This window comes from Chamaea fasciata, unplaced genomic scaffold (genome assembly GCF_029207755.1).
Source record: "Chamaea fasciata isolate MVZ Bird 193981 ecotype frontalis unplaced genomic scaffold, bChaFas1.0.hap1 SCAF_3, whole genome shotgun sequence".
NCBI classification, from domain to species: domain Eukaryota; kingdom Metazoa; phylum Chordata; class Aves; order Passeriformes; family Sylviidae; genus Chamaea; species Chamaea fasciata.
This window is the reverse complement of record NW_027094088.1, coordinates 80,106,801-80,120,749: the sequence shown is the minus strand read 5'-3', so window position 1 is coordinate 80,120,749 and position 13,949 is coordinate 80,106,801. Positions and strand designations below refer to the sequence as shown.

Genomic DNA, 13,949 nt, shown 5'->3' with positions numbered 1-13,949 from the left:
CTGCAAAGTGAAAATGCTTTGTATCTATTTTAACCTCCTCTGGCGTTTATCGTCACTGATGCTGGCAGTATCAGCTGGTGAAGTGTGTTTGTGTCACCAGAGAGGAGCCTGCTTTGGAAAGCAGCTGAAGTAGCTGGTGAAGCTGTCACCAGCTTGGGCCATTTGTGTTGCCCACAGGGTGCTGCCTGGGAGCAGCTCCACAGGGCTGCCTTGCTTTGGGACAGCCCTGGGCTGAGGTGTGGGACTCGAATGCCCACTGCAGCTCTTCCATTAGCATCAGCTGACTGCCACTTGTACACTCCCAGACACTGTCTCTGCAGGGCATGGCGAGGGGGAGCAGAGGATCTGCTTTGGCAGCTAGACTTCAGCATTGGTGTGTTTTGTGGGTAGGACAAATAATTTTGGACTTTAGAAAAGTACTATATCATACATTAGTCTTTCATTTTCACCTGTGCTTTTCCTGTTTTGTCCTGTATTATTTCCCATGTCTCTGTATATGCAGAAAAACCCAGAGGAGGATGGCTCAGGGAAAACACTAAGCTGGGAACCAGGTCACTTGCTTTTAACCATCTACACCGTTCGCAGCATTGAGCAGCTCTTGCCTTTCTTCAATGTACTCAGCCAAGTTTTTAACAGCAAAGTCACAAGCAGATGCGTTGGACACTCAGGGAGCCCTGTCCTTTACCCCAACTGTTTTCCGAGTAAGGACATAAAAATGGAGAACCTCAAGACCTTCTCCAGCAAAGCAAGACAGAAGATAGAAGAAATGGTTGAGAAGGATTTTCTTGAAGGCGTCATAAAATCATGAACCAAACTGGTACTACTCAGCCTATATGTAGTGTAACTATCTAAATTAAATACTGTATCTTTCCCAGTTGTATAGTATTCTTTTCTTATTTTGTATGTAATGAAATACTTAATGTTGTATTTAAGTTAAATATTTGTAAATAAGAGAAGTTCTGGATGTGGCCTGAATCAAGTTTAAATATTGGTGGCTCATATTGATTATAGTGCCTACTATTTACAGTAAATGTTTTGTTGTCTTGAGTTCTGTCTTTAAAAAAATGAAAAAAAAAATACAAGGTGCACATTTTTTCAATTTGTTTCCAGTTTATTTTTGTGTTGTTTTGTTTTTTAAGATGTATTGGAACTTGTGCTTATTTAATAACCTGTAAAATGCTATTATGGCAGGAGTTAATCCAGGACTACCATGAACTGTTTGTCAGAAGTAGATACCCTGAACAAAAGTATGCCAAGGAGGATACTTGGTGTGTTTAAAACATTGCATCCTGTTGGCCCAGCCCCTTTGTGGTGCTGGGGAACAATTAAGGCCAGAGAAGACAAACTTGTCTCTGTCCCTTCCCTCCAGTGTGATTATAAAAAATATTACTGCAAATCACTTTCTAAATAATGTCATAAAGTTTCTAATGAAGATAATATTGCAATAATAGATTCTTATTTGCAAATATTCTTTTTCATTATATTGTTTCCCCCTCAAACTGAGGTGAACTGAATCTGAAGACTAGTGACGGCCTCTGTCTTACACTGTTTGCCCACAGATGACTGGGCTACTGGGGGAAGGTGGGGATGATGATTCTGCAGCAGCCACTGTGAGCACAGTCACAGCAGAGCACTGGCCGTGCAGCCATGGCCAGTGCTTTGAGGTGTGGGAGCTGGATTTCAGGCACAATGTGACAAGGAACTAAGCTGGGGCAGGGAGGGGCAGAATTTCTTCTGGACATGGCCATGGCTTGTCAAGAGTTAGACAAACTTGGGGAGGAGAGCACTCAACAGCAAGAGCATCTCCTTAAGAGGTAAATTGCTAAAGGAGGTTAAGAATAAGCAGAGTAACCTTCCATTCAGTTCTGATCAATCCTTGCTACTCCCAGGAAGGGTTGGCTCTGTGTGCTTTAACTGTCATTCATTATATAGGCTGGGGAGGTGCTCCTTTTCCACCAGCGAGGTGGAAAACAGCCAGGCTCACTTCATGGGCGAGTGCATCTGCATTCTCCTGTGGAATGTTGGAAAAGTTAGTTATGCTGCTGTCAGCATGAGCAGAATAGAGCAAATATGTCACACTAAGGCAAGCATTTTCCTGCAAATGCTGTGTTCCCTGTATTGCTCCATCAGCCACTGCCATCATGCTGGCCGAGAGAAGAGAGGTAGGAGCATGTGAAGTGGGGAGAGCAAGACCACTGCTTTTGCTGTCACCTTTAAGTTCTGATCTGGACTAACTTAACAGCCAGAAATTTTTTTCTGTTCTGCCTCTTATGAAATTGTGTAGTTAAGGACTGCCTTGGTAACTTTCTTCTTAATCCTGAGCTCTCAGAAGGCTGGTTGTCTTTTCAAAATCATCTGGTGTTAAATCTGCCTTTATAAACATTTATATTTTCCTTTTGAAGATAAACATTGAGAACATTAAACATTACTTTTCTAAATAAAAGAAAATCCAAAGTGGCTTTTTGTGATCACAGTCTTTTTTCCAAATTTAGCATTTGTTAAGCATGATTAAATGGCAAGTCTGGAATCAGACTTCCTTCATCATCCCCTGCTAGGCAGAAGATTGTTTAATGTGAACAAGCCCACTCATAAATGAGTCAAGCTCTGACCTGTGTGTCTGCTTCAGCATAGATCCTGACAACGTCTTCTGTTCCTGATGGACGGACAAACGCCCGGGACAGTTTGTACTTCTTTACAAGGGCATCAATTTTCTCCTGTAGCCCCGGCGGTGTCAGCGCTCGCCTTTCCGCGTCCGTTGTGTCAATCACACGCCTGTCTGCCACCTGAGGCATCAGAAACAGGGCAGGACACAAATTCAGGGTTGGCTGTGTTGTGCTGCCTGGAAAAGAGTTCTGTTTGGGAGCTAATAAAGGGCTACTCAAACACTTGGGGTCCCTAGGATCCCTGCAGCATCTATTAACTGAGTCTTGAGAGGCCTCAGCTGCTCACTTTCAAAAAAATGGGGCAGTTCTGAACATGCCTTCTTGGTCAGCTTGAAGTGAAGCTACAGCTTCTCCCAGTAGATCAGAAACTTAAATTGTTTCCTCCAGTTCATTTAGAGCCCAGAGCTTCCTTACTGTGTCTAACAGAATGCTGCCACATGCCACCTTCTGCTCAAGCTCTTAGAATGCTGGAAAGGATACAGGCTTGAACATTGAAGCTATAAAAGTGGCACAGCAAGAAAAATCCAGCTGCCCAGCAGGCAGAGGCCTTAGCAAAATAGGATTTTTCTAATTTGAAAGTTAGAATTTCATTTTAAGTTGAAATTTGAAGAGTTTTGGTCAGGCTTTTCCATTAAACATAGTTGGCTATTATTTAATCTTTTTAAAAGTCATATTTCTAATATAGTCCAAGTGAAATTCTTGTCCATCCTCTGGACTTTTCCCCAGCTTCTTTGGCCTATTTCTGCCCTTTCATGGTCTGTTTCAGCTTTTAAAAAAAAGCTTATCAAAATGTGTGCAGGCAAAAGATTCTGTGAGCAGGGCCCCCAAAGGCTGCCGTGGCCTCAGCCACGGTGGCTGGTCACTCACCTGGACCTTGAGCAGCCGACTGGGGAGGTCGGTGTAGAGAGCGTCCCACTGCTGCACAGTCAGACCCTTCAGAGCCAGGATTGCTTCAATAACCAGCATGTCCGAGACAGCATCGCCAACAGTCTGCCAACAGGGAGGGAAAAACACTGCAGCATTGAAGGCGGGGAGGCAGGATTTCATCAGGAAGCTTCCAGCAGTCCCCAGCAGCAGCCTGACAGGAGCTCACAAACAGGAGCTAACCCTGCCAACACCGCGGTTCAGTTCGCTCAGCTTTTACCTGATTAATCAGGTCAATCATGTTTTCAAGCATCTTTGCGGCTTCTCTTTTTTCATCATCTTCCTCCTCTTTTACCAGCTGTCGTATTTTAGTTTCAGCAGCTTTACTAAACAGTACCTAGAAGAAAAAGATGAGAGCTTGTCAAGACGAAACCAGGGTTCATGCAGTAGTGAGGACAAAACTTCTACTATCTAAGCCCAAAGAGCCATCATTAATGTTTGCTACCATGAATTCCCATTCCCCCATAAAGCATAGAGGAGCTGGTGGCAATGCTGTGATAAAGACAGAAGGAGTAAACATCTATTTTCAAATAAGGAGAAAAAGTCTCATTTATAAAACTAAGCAGAGAGTGAAAAGACTTCCTTCTCCACGTCATTTAGCTGAAATTGTGTACAAAGAGGCTGATCACATGGATTACATGCTCATACTTACTGTGCCATGTCCATTTGCCTCAAAATAAACACCCACATCAAACTCCTGGGCCTTGTGGTGCAAGTGTTTCACTCCTGTTTTGACACAGTGCACAGGTACCTGCAGCCCAAGGGTGTGCAGAGAATGACAAAAAGGTTATAGACTCTCCTCAGCAGGCTGGAACTGAGCACCAACCTGGAAGGACTGTTGGAAACTAACCCATGTTTCATGGCCATTGAGGCCCCAGAGCTAAAATGCTCCACTATTTCTGCAGACCCAATTAAAAAATATTTCATTTATTCATGTAAATAAAGCCCAATTAAAGAATTAAAGAAATAAACTCCAAACCTAGAAAAATCCAATTTAGTTTATAGGTTGAGGGAACACACTTGATTCACATATAAACAGAAATACGACCTTCTCTCAATTCCTGAAAATTTAGCTTGCTGCAGAAAATGAAACAATCAGTCTCAAAGTATCAAGGAGTCTTTACTGACTGGGTTGCAAAGCTATGAAGTCCTCAGTTTGTTTAAGTACCAAGGGATTTCATAAAACATTTTTTCAATTAATAAAAGCTGACTAGAACTTCTTAAGCTACGCTCTCTTGCATCTCCTTTGCCACCAAGAATTTAGCCATTTAGAATTACTGGAGGTTTGAAAGAGTAATTTATTTTTGCTGGATTTTAATTTTTCTAGCAATCATATTGCAGTGGCATTTAATTTAAAATAAAAAAAAATAAACTACCTAGAAAAAGCACAGAGAATACCTTCAGTGTTTCCTGGAGGTAGCGTGTTGAATTCCCATTGGCATAAGCTGTTTGTACCACTGCCATCTTCAAGTTCTGTTTCACCTGAGCAAACCAATAAGCCAAGTTTTACTGTCCAATAGATACATAGCCAAATAAAAAGGATAAACAGAAAGATAATCAGAACTGTTAAATGCAATTAAATCTCCTGCATACCAGAGGGAGGCACAAGCTCACTGAGAACGTGTATGTTTAAAACAACATGAATTCTGTTCAAGCCTTTGTACATCCCATATTGATTTTTCTTGGGTCTGGCTGAAGCAGCTCTTTGAGCTCAGACTTTCCAAACCCCTTTTTGGCAACAGCAGTGAGGTACAGGACTGATCTCTTTTTAAAGCTGGTTCTCCTTAGGTAGATGTAGAGAGACCACATACCAAGCTGCACAGCTTCCTGAGACTATTTTACTAATTAAAATGCCAGCATTCATTTCTTATGTTAGAGTTACGTTACCTTGGCAAGAAGTTCTTTTAGGAAGATACTAATTAAAGTTGCTATTTTATCTCCATCAATCAGGTGAAAATGGCCAGCCGTGTCCTTAAAATAATAAACAATTCTATCTGCATCACCATCAAATGAACAGCATCTCTCATTGGGCTTCATGTCCAGCCCTAGTGCACAGAGTTACAAATGCAAGTTAAAGACAGGAAAAGAAACCAAATCAGGTAATTTATTTCAGTGAGTGATTAGAAAAACACATTTTCTTTTCAGAGCACAGGTCTGCAAACAAATGACTCAGGCACAATTAAAGGCAGCATCCATCCCCAGCAGATATTGCCATTGCGCTGCTCCCAGCACTGCATTTCTCCAGTACACAACCAGCATGGGAAGGGGAAACGACACCATAGCTTGGTGGTTCAGATTTGACCAGCAGTTGCAGTGAGAGGCAGCTGTGCAATGGAGAACTCAGTTTTAGCCTCAAATAATCTCATATCCAAACCAGCCCGCTCTCCCAGTTCAGGGGTTTTCTTTTACACAATTCTCAGGAAATTGATTGAAATCATTTCCTCACAGGTTTATGTCAATGAGTCAGCCTGCTGGCACCAAGCTGTTAATTAACCCAGCCCTTCTCCAGGAACACGGAAAAGTGTTTCTTCATAATACAAGGGAGAGCAAAACAAATAACACTAAGCCAGGCCTGACTGATCTTTGGACTCTGCCAGTTTAACATTTAGAAGAGACTGTCAAACATATTTCAACCAGTCAGAGAGACACTGTGCTCTTCCAAGCAGTTCAGACCAACAGAGAGATGTGCCAAACCTGGCCATGCTATTGCCCCTTTCCATTGCACAAGGAGAACCATTCATGCAGTCATCCAGTAAGGAACAGGGAGCTTCACTTACCCAAGGATGTGGACCTTTGCCAGACCCTGCAGAGGAGGTAAAGCAACATAAAATTACTGACTACATACCTCCAGGTGGTTTCTGATGAACTTTTACAAAATCTGCACCACATAAGTGATTGAGTTTCTCCTTGGTTCCATCATTATATATGTGAATTAGCACCTCTTGTGGAAAGTAGGGCTTCATTTCTGATAGTTTCAGGGCTCCTATTCCATTGGCACAGTCAACCTTCAGGTGCTTCTGGCTCCCTCCAGAGCAGTGAGACTTAGCGCAAGGGAAGAAGGGGCAAAGTGAATTGTTACCCTAGAGAAACCACACCTAGAGCATGCTGAATTAGAAACTTCAGGACCAAACAGGTCAACAAACAGAAGACATTAATTTTTTACATTTGCATGAAGAAGACAACACCTACTATTCACCTGTTTTATCAGTTCCATAAAAGCTTTGGACAGTTTTTCATAATAACCTTCCAGTGTTGCTTTCCCATACTGCCCCTGGGTGTTTTGACAGCAGACCATGTAATGGAGCTGTGGTGTCGTCACCAGACCATAATCTAGTGTGAAATAAAAGGAACAACATTCAGAATGGAATTGCAAATTAATTGTTGCTTACAAGTTGTACAGTAAACAGATAAATGTACAACTTACAAGCAACAATTACTACTTCCAGCAGTACAGGAAACACATATGAGATTTTTCAAGTTGTCTTATGAAAACACAACCCTCCCCTGCCTTGCATTAAAGCCATACAACCACCCTGAAATAAGATTGTTACAAGCAAGGACGGAAATGTGTCTGGGCTGTTGCTTTAGGGCTGCATAAAGGAGTCACATTTACATAAACTTGAAATGAGATTAGAATGGCCTAAGTGTAACCTACCATGGTACTGACCACCTAGAACCTGGATACCATCAATAACTGACTGGGACAGCTTCTTGCTGCTTGGCCTGGAAAACAACAAGTACAGCTGATAACCTTGGCAAAGGCATTTATCTATGGACTTGGGAAGGAAGCACATGTGGAAGACTCTATAAGCTTCCTGCCAGAAGATTTAGAGTCACCGTGAAGAAACCCAAACCTTTCTCTGTTTTAGGCAAATCCCAATAAAGTTTGAAAGCCAGCACCCCCAGGGATTGCAAACACATGTAAAGTGCTGGACACAGGCGGACATCACACAGTACCCACACAATTCCCCTGAAGACAGCACTGGTACTTCCATAAGAGTAGGATACATCTACAACCTTTTGTAATTACCTGGTGTCTCTGCCAATAAAAACTGAGGCATCTCTGTGCAGGTTCACTGCTGCCTTTTGGCAGATCTCAGTTATCACCTTCTGCAATTCTTGCTCCTCTGCATTTGCTAGTTGTGTGGCATACTCTTCCCAGGAAGGGTGCAGCATTTCACCAAGAGGATCGACCAGCTTTACACCATTGTCTTCCTTAGCAGAAAAACAAAAGAACAAAAAACAGTAAGTCTAAAAGTGGGGAACTAATAAAACCTCTTTGAAGACAGACAACACATGGTTCAGCCACATTGCTTCTTTAAAAGTAGAGAACCTCTGGGATGCAATAGCTTAGCTGTTCATTTAAACCTCCACCAAGCCCCCAAAGAAGCACTATAATAAGCATATTGAGTAACCAACTCTTTCTCCCTTGTAATTTTGGTATGAAATTCATTTGACATTAAAATTACATAAGGGGAGATTCTAATAACCTTCAATATTCTACAGCAGCAAAAGTCTAAATGCTTGATTTGTAATCTCTGCATTTGCATGTTTATTTTTAAAACTTACAGACTTTACTCAAGGGTTCTTCTATTCTCAAGGTTACTCCTAGCTTCCCAACATTAGAAAGCCACATTGCAAAATGCAATGTTTCCTGTGTTACACCATTTTCACACGAGAAAAAAAAATCCCACTTCTGTGTACAGGGGAAAAATAACTTCAGATTTACAGGGAGCAGGCTAAATGCTTTAAGCAGGGCCAAGTGTCTTCAGGATCTGGTCTCTCAGTGCTGTGATGAGGTTTGACTCCAACAAACTGATCACATCTTTCCGCTCTTCTACCGAAACACTTCACACCATTCCACGGAACCGGTGACGTGTTTAAGGGAAGGGCGGTTCTTACTTCAGGGTTGTGGGACGCTGTAACCATGATGCCGATGGTGGCTGCCACGGCTCTGGACCGGAGCACTGCCAGGAGGCCCATGCGGAACACGATGTGATCCAGCTGCTCGGCCTGGGTGCGGAACCCGGCCGTGCCATACTGCACGGTCAGCCCGGCAGGCTTGGGGTGCAGGGCCGAGTACTTCCTAAGGGCTTCCGAATCCATGTCTAGAGAAGGAAACAACACAGATGGAAGCGAGAGGAGACAAGTCGCTGCAATCAGTTTCACGTTCTGAGGGCTGCGGGAGCCTTAAAGCGCTGCCCTCAATCCCCTGGCGGGACCGCAGCGGGGACCAGGACCAGGGAAGGACAGCACCGGATAAACAGAGGGTGATCAAGTATCAGCAGATCACGCAGGGACCAGGCGAGGAGAGCCACGATTCCCAGTCAGTCGGCTGGATCCAGGGATCCTGACAAATTCCCGCAGCGGAGCCTCCCGTTTCTCACCGTGGCATCAGCCGCTCAGAGCGCCCGGCCGCGGCTCCATACACTGATTTCCGAGCTCAAGGCGGGGCGTCCTGCCTCCCCAGGCGCTCGCAGGGAAGCCCCCAGCGGTGTCCCCGGGATGTCGCGGCTCCGTGCGGACCGGCGGACGGACACCAGGCCCGGCGGGCGGGCGGGGCCAGCCGGACACGCGCCCCCTGCACGGCTGCTTCCCTCGGGACCCCCCGGCGATGGCGCCCGGCCGCACCGGCTGGGATGGGACGGGACGGGACAGGACGGGTGGAACGAGATGGGCGCAATGGGATGAGTGTGACGCGATCCCGCTGGAGCCGCCGCGGCGCGCCCTGCACGGAGCCGGCGCGGCCACGCCCACTCGCCGAGGAACCGACCAATGGCTGGCGGGTGGGCGGGGCAAAGACCGCCGCGTGGCGCCTGGGCCACGCCCCCGCCTGGAGCGGCAACGGCGCAGGCGCCGCCCCGCCCACCCCGTGAGCGTCCGGCGGCGCGTCCGGGAATGGCGGCGGCGGCGGGAGGCGGGCACCGGCTGAGGTCGCCGTGACACACGGCCCCGCACAGAGCTGCCCTCCCAGTGCGCCGCTCTTGGCTCGGGCGGGGTTAATTTTCCTCGCAGTGGCTGGTACGGGGCCGTGTTTCCGATTTGTGCTGAACACAGTGATGATGCTGTGGAGATGTTTTCGTTATTGCTGGGCAGGGCTTGCACAGGGCCAAGGTGTTTTCTGATTTTTGTACTGCCAGCCTGGTGGGGAGGCTGAGGGTGCTTGGGAGGAGACACAGGCGGGACAGGTGACCCCAGCTGACCAAAGGGACATTCCAGGCTATGGAACATTATGATCAGTATGTAAAGTTGGGGAAGAAGGCGGAAGGGGAGGGTGTTCGCAGAGATGGCGTTTGTCTTCCCAAATCACCGTTCGGTGTGATGGGGCCCTGCTCTCCTGGGGATGGCGAAACACCCGCCTGCCCATGGGAAGCAGGGAGTTCATTCCTTGCTCTGCTTGTGTGCCTGGCTTTTGCTTTCCCTAAGGAACTGTCTTTATTTCAACCAGTGAGTTTTCTGCCTTTTACCCTTCCGATTCTCCCCCGATCCCGCGGCTGGGGAGGCGGCCCTGTGGGGCTTGGCTGCCGGCTGGACTTGAACCGGGACACCCAGACAACGCGGGGTGTCCCTCGTTCCAGGCGTGCGCGGAGAGCAGTGCAATGGCTGTCACGGTAAAAGAATGCCTGGAGCTCCAGCTGCTGGAAGTGGAAATGCTCCTTTCGATGTTTCCCAGAAGAGGGGAATTCAGCCTGGATGCCGATGCCGTGCCCAGCATCCAGCGCTACCTGAGGAATGTTGACGGAGCCCTGCCCCCGCAGCTGGAATACCGCATCGCTCTCGATGTAGGGGAGGCGAAGGTGAGAGCTGCCAAGGAGACTTGTTCATGGGTGGTGTTGTCTTTGCTCCTGCACATACTTGCAAACTCTGCCTGGAAAGAAGGGGTAAAAAAGCCACTGCATGTTTGTTTGCTGTTTGAAAAGGCAAGAGTAATAGAAAATCTCAGCTGCTGCTGACATCTGCGTTAGAAATACAATAATGTAAAAATAGCCCCAAATGGCAGAATGCAATTGTGAGGAGGCACAAGAACACAAAACCAAAACCAGCCTATGAGCAGAGAAACCAAACTTGCAGTATAAGGATTATAACAGTTTAAGTGATTGAAGAAATGGATTGAACTAATTGATGTAAATACTTGCACAGAGAACCCGAGTGCAGGTCCGAGTGCATACTAATGCAGTGACTGGAAACAGAGAGCAGACAAACTCAGCCTAAAAGTAATTTTCCATGGAACGAAGGTAATCAAACATTAGAACAATTACTGGGTAATGAGATAGACTCATGATGTTTTTGAAACTTTAGGTACAAGCTTAGGTATCTGTCTAAAATACACCCTTTCATCAGTCTTCAGAGAGAAGTTTTATGAACCATGTAGGGAGAGGACTTGTGTAGGAGTAGTGGGTTTTTTCCCATAGCAGAGTGTCAAGGAACATGGAAAGATAATTAGTCATTTCATGATTCACTTCTCTCTGCAGGACTAAATCATATGATTGTACACTGTAGTGAGTACCCCCTAATAGTCTACAGGAGCTTGAAGCACTGAGGACACATAAATCCTTTCCTGCTCTTGGACTGGAGGCAGAGTTCAGCTGCCAAAGAACTGTGGTGCTCCATCTGAAAGCACTGTAGGAATAATCAAGAGAAATTCAACAGCCCAATGTTCATAAGAGATCAGATAAGATAATCTACAGGTCTCCCTGACCTGAAATGTACATCAATCTTTTCATCCCCTATAATCCTGATTCCTGTTTCTAGTGAATACTTGCTTAAAATAATGGTAATGCACAGAATGGTTTGGGTTGGGAGCAACCTTGAAGATCAAGTATTTCCAACATTCCTACCACATATCTCTATATACAGTAGGTACAGGCACAAACACCATTTCATGTAACTCTTGGCCTTTTATTCCAGCAGCTGAGCTGAGTTCATTAGTCATGTGCATTTGGTAGGGGATGAGATTCTCAGAAGCCTTTGACTCCAACAGTTCATTGCTGTAGCAACACTGAGCTAGAAATATCCCTCGAGGGTAACTGTGTACCTTCTCCCAAGCCATAGCATTAGTTCTGTGAACAGCACAAAAGCTGCCTGGATAACATGGGAAAATGTGAAAGTGACAGCACGATGCAACAGAAGGAACAGACAAAAGAACGGGTTATTGGGACAAAAGGGAAGTAGAACTAATTCCAGTCAGTAGGATGCTGCAATCTTGATTACAGCTCCTCATAATCTGCCTCTGACAGGGAAGAAGAATCTAGTTTGTCTTCTGTAGCTGCAGAATTGATTTTCTCTGTGTGTGTCCTCTGTTTTTAAGGTGAAGGTGGAATTGCAGGTTCTCCTTCCTCATATGTACCCTCAGGTGGCTCCTCAGCTCTTTGCCAGATCAGATGCTCTGCACAGACAGCAACAGTTGCAGCTCAATACTCGTCTGGCTTCTCACATCAGCTCTCTGGATTCAGGAGAGCTGTGTGTGTGTGAGGCTGTGCAGTGGGTGAAGGACAACAGCCTGCCTTTCCTGGAAAACAGTAAGGCCTCGTCCGAGCGTGCTTCTAAAGATGACAGGGTTAAGGAAACGCTGCATCGCATGTGGATCTACAGCCACCACATATACAGGCAGGAACTGAGGAAAAAGATTTTTGACTCTGCAAAGAAGTTAAATCTGACTGGCTTCTGCCTAACTGGGAAACCTGGTGTCATCTGTGTGGAGGGACTCCGAGAAAACTGTGACGAGTTCTGGCGTGTTATTAGATATCCCAACTGGAAGCATATTTCATGCAAGCACGTGGAGAATATAGAAACAGAGGGAAGCATTGATCATCTTCGTCTCTTTCAGAGTTTTGAAGACCTGCAGTTTCAGGCACATGGTGATTATGGCCTGAGGAATGACTATCACATGGATCTTGGCCAGTTTCTAGAATTCCTGAAACAGCATCAAAGTGGACACATTTTTCAGATTTTATTTGGTGTTGAAGGCAAACTTTGAGACAATTGAGAGAAACTGTTTATAAAGAGTTCTAATTCTGGAGAGCAAGAGGCGTTGCTAACGGTGAAATATTTTGCCTTACAGCTACTGTGAAAAGGGAGACTTTAACATCTGAGGTGAATGGTTCAAGTAGGTAATCTCAGCTTTCGTGCTGAACTGCCACATATTTTTGAGACGTGTTCACTGATTTTTTAAGACTCTAAAACTGGCATTTGCTTCTGTGAGCCATGCCTCAAAGCACTTGAAAGGTCATAAACATTCCACAGTGTGTTAGGAATTATACACTTCTGTCTCCTCATCTGTACTGTGCTGTGTGAATTGCTTTCCATCTCATCTAAACCTACTCTCTTTCAGTTTCCTTGTCCTGTTGCTACATAATGCTTGTAAAAAAGTCCCTTTTCCAGCCTTCTTGTAGGCTCCCTTCAGGTACTGGAAAGTGCTATAAGGTCTTGCCAAAGCCTTCTCTTTTCCAGGCTGAACAATCCCAATTCTCTCAGTTGTCATAGGAGAGGTGCTCCAGCCCTCTGATCGTTTTTTGTGGCCCTCCTCTGGACTTCCATGTTCCTTTTATGTTCATGTGTCAGAGCTGGATGCAATGGTCCATTTGAGGTTTCACAGAAGGTGAGAACAAGGTGACAATCACCTCCCTCAGCTGCTGGTCATGCTGCTTTTGATGCAGCCTAGGATACATTCGGCTTTCTTGGCTTCGAGTGCACATCACTGGCTCATGTTGAGCTTCTTGTCTACCAGTACCAAATCCCTCTCCTCAGGGCTGCTCTCAGTCCATTCTCTGCCCAGTCTGTGTTTGTGCCTGGGATTGCCCCGACCCAGGGGCAGGGCCTTGCACTTGGCCTTGAACACCATGAGGCTTGCACAGACCCACCTCTCCAGGTCCCTCTGGATAACACCCCTTCCCCTCCAGTATGTCGACTGCTCCACGTAGCTTGGTGCCATCAGCAAACCTGCTGAGGGTGCAGTCGGTCCCACCGTCCATGTCACCACCAATCCCTGAGGAATGTCACTCTCACCGGTCTCCACTTGGACATGGAGCCACTGACTGCAACTCTTTGCAACCAACCACTCTCACCCACCGAGTGGTTGATCCATCAGATCCATGTCTCTTCAGTTTAGAGACAGGGATGTCATACAGCCAAGTGTCCCGTCCGGTTATGTTAATAACAACCTTCCATCTGTTCAGTTCATGGCATTTTATGTTAACACTGTGTTAGGCCAAACACCTTGGAAATGAAAATGGGTCAGATGAGACAAAGTTTAGTTTTCCTTCCTGCATAACATAAGGAAATACATGTAAAATACAGAAAATAGGAAAAAGCCCATATATATATATATATATATATATATATATATATATATATATATATATT

At 45.6% G+C, this 13,949-nt stretch overlaps 3 protein-coding genes across 9 annotated transcripts in view; 2 read left to right on the top strand and 1 right to left on the bottom strand.

Moving 5' to 3' along the window:
- The window catches only part of DOP1A (DOP1 leucine zipper like protein A), a 61,496-nt gene extending 59,037 nt beyond the window's left edge, over nucleotides 1-2,459 (top strand). For all 6 annotated transcript variants that reach the window (XM_066179623.1, XM_066179626.1, XM_066179622.1 and 3 more), the window contains one exon: nucleotides 503-2,459. In XM_066179623.1, the coding sequence (XP_066035720.1) occupies nucleotides 503-808 (306 nt within the window). In that variant the 3' untranslated portion in view covers nucleotides 809-2,459. The remainder of the gene's footprint in view (nucleotides 1-502) is intronic.
- Nucleotides 1,091-9,274, bottom strand: PGM3 (phosphoglucomutase 3). Its single transcript, XM_066179627.1, has 13 exons — nucleotides 8,975-9,274; nucleotides 8,490-8,695; nucleotides 7,618-7,802; nucleotides 7,243-7,310; nucleotides 6,784-6,917; nucleotides 6,433-6,628; nucleotides 5,475-5,632; nucleotides 4,986-5,069; nucleotides 4,240-4,338; nucleotides 3,808-3,924; nucleotides 3,531-3,653; nucleotides 2,610-2,783; nucleotides 1,091-2,011 (listed from the first exon to the last, which is right to left on the bottom strand). The coding sequence occupies exons 2-13, from the start codon at nucleotides 8,691-8,693 to the stop codon at nucleotides 1,925-1,927; spliced, it is 1,629 nt and encodes a 542-aa protein (XP_066035724.1). The 5' UTR covers nucleotides 8,694-8,695; nucleotides 8,975-9,274; the 3' UTR covers nucleotides 1,091-1,924.
- Nucleotides 9,275-9,485: 211 nt separating this feature from the next.
- On the top strand, nucleotides 9,486-13,903 carry RWDD2A (RWD domain containing 2A). Of its 2 annotated transcripts, none has more exons than XM_066179619.1 (3): nucleotides 9,486-9,608; nucleotides 10,166-10,384; nucleotides 11,896-13,903. In XM_066179619.1, the coding sequence occupies exons 2-3, from the start codon at nucleotides 10,187-10,189 to the stop codon at nucleotides 12,562-12,564; spliced, it is 867 nt and encodes a 288-aa protein (XP_066035716.1). In that variant the 5' UTR covers nucleotides 9,486-9,608; nucleotides 10,166-10,186; the 3' UTR covers nucleotides 12,565-13,903. The 2 variants fall into 2 exon arrangements, with proteins under 2 accessions (XP_066035716.1, XP_066035715.1); XM_066179618.1 differs by having other exon boundaries at nucleotides 10,036-10,384.
- The last annotated feature ends 46 nt before the right edge of the window (nucleotides 13,904-13,949 follow it).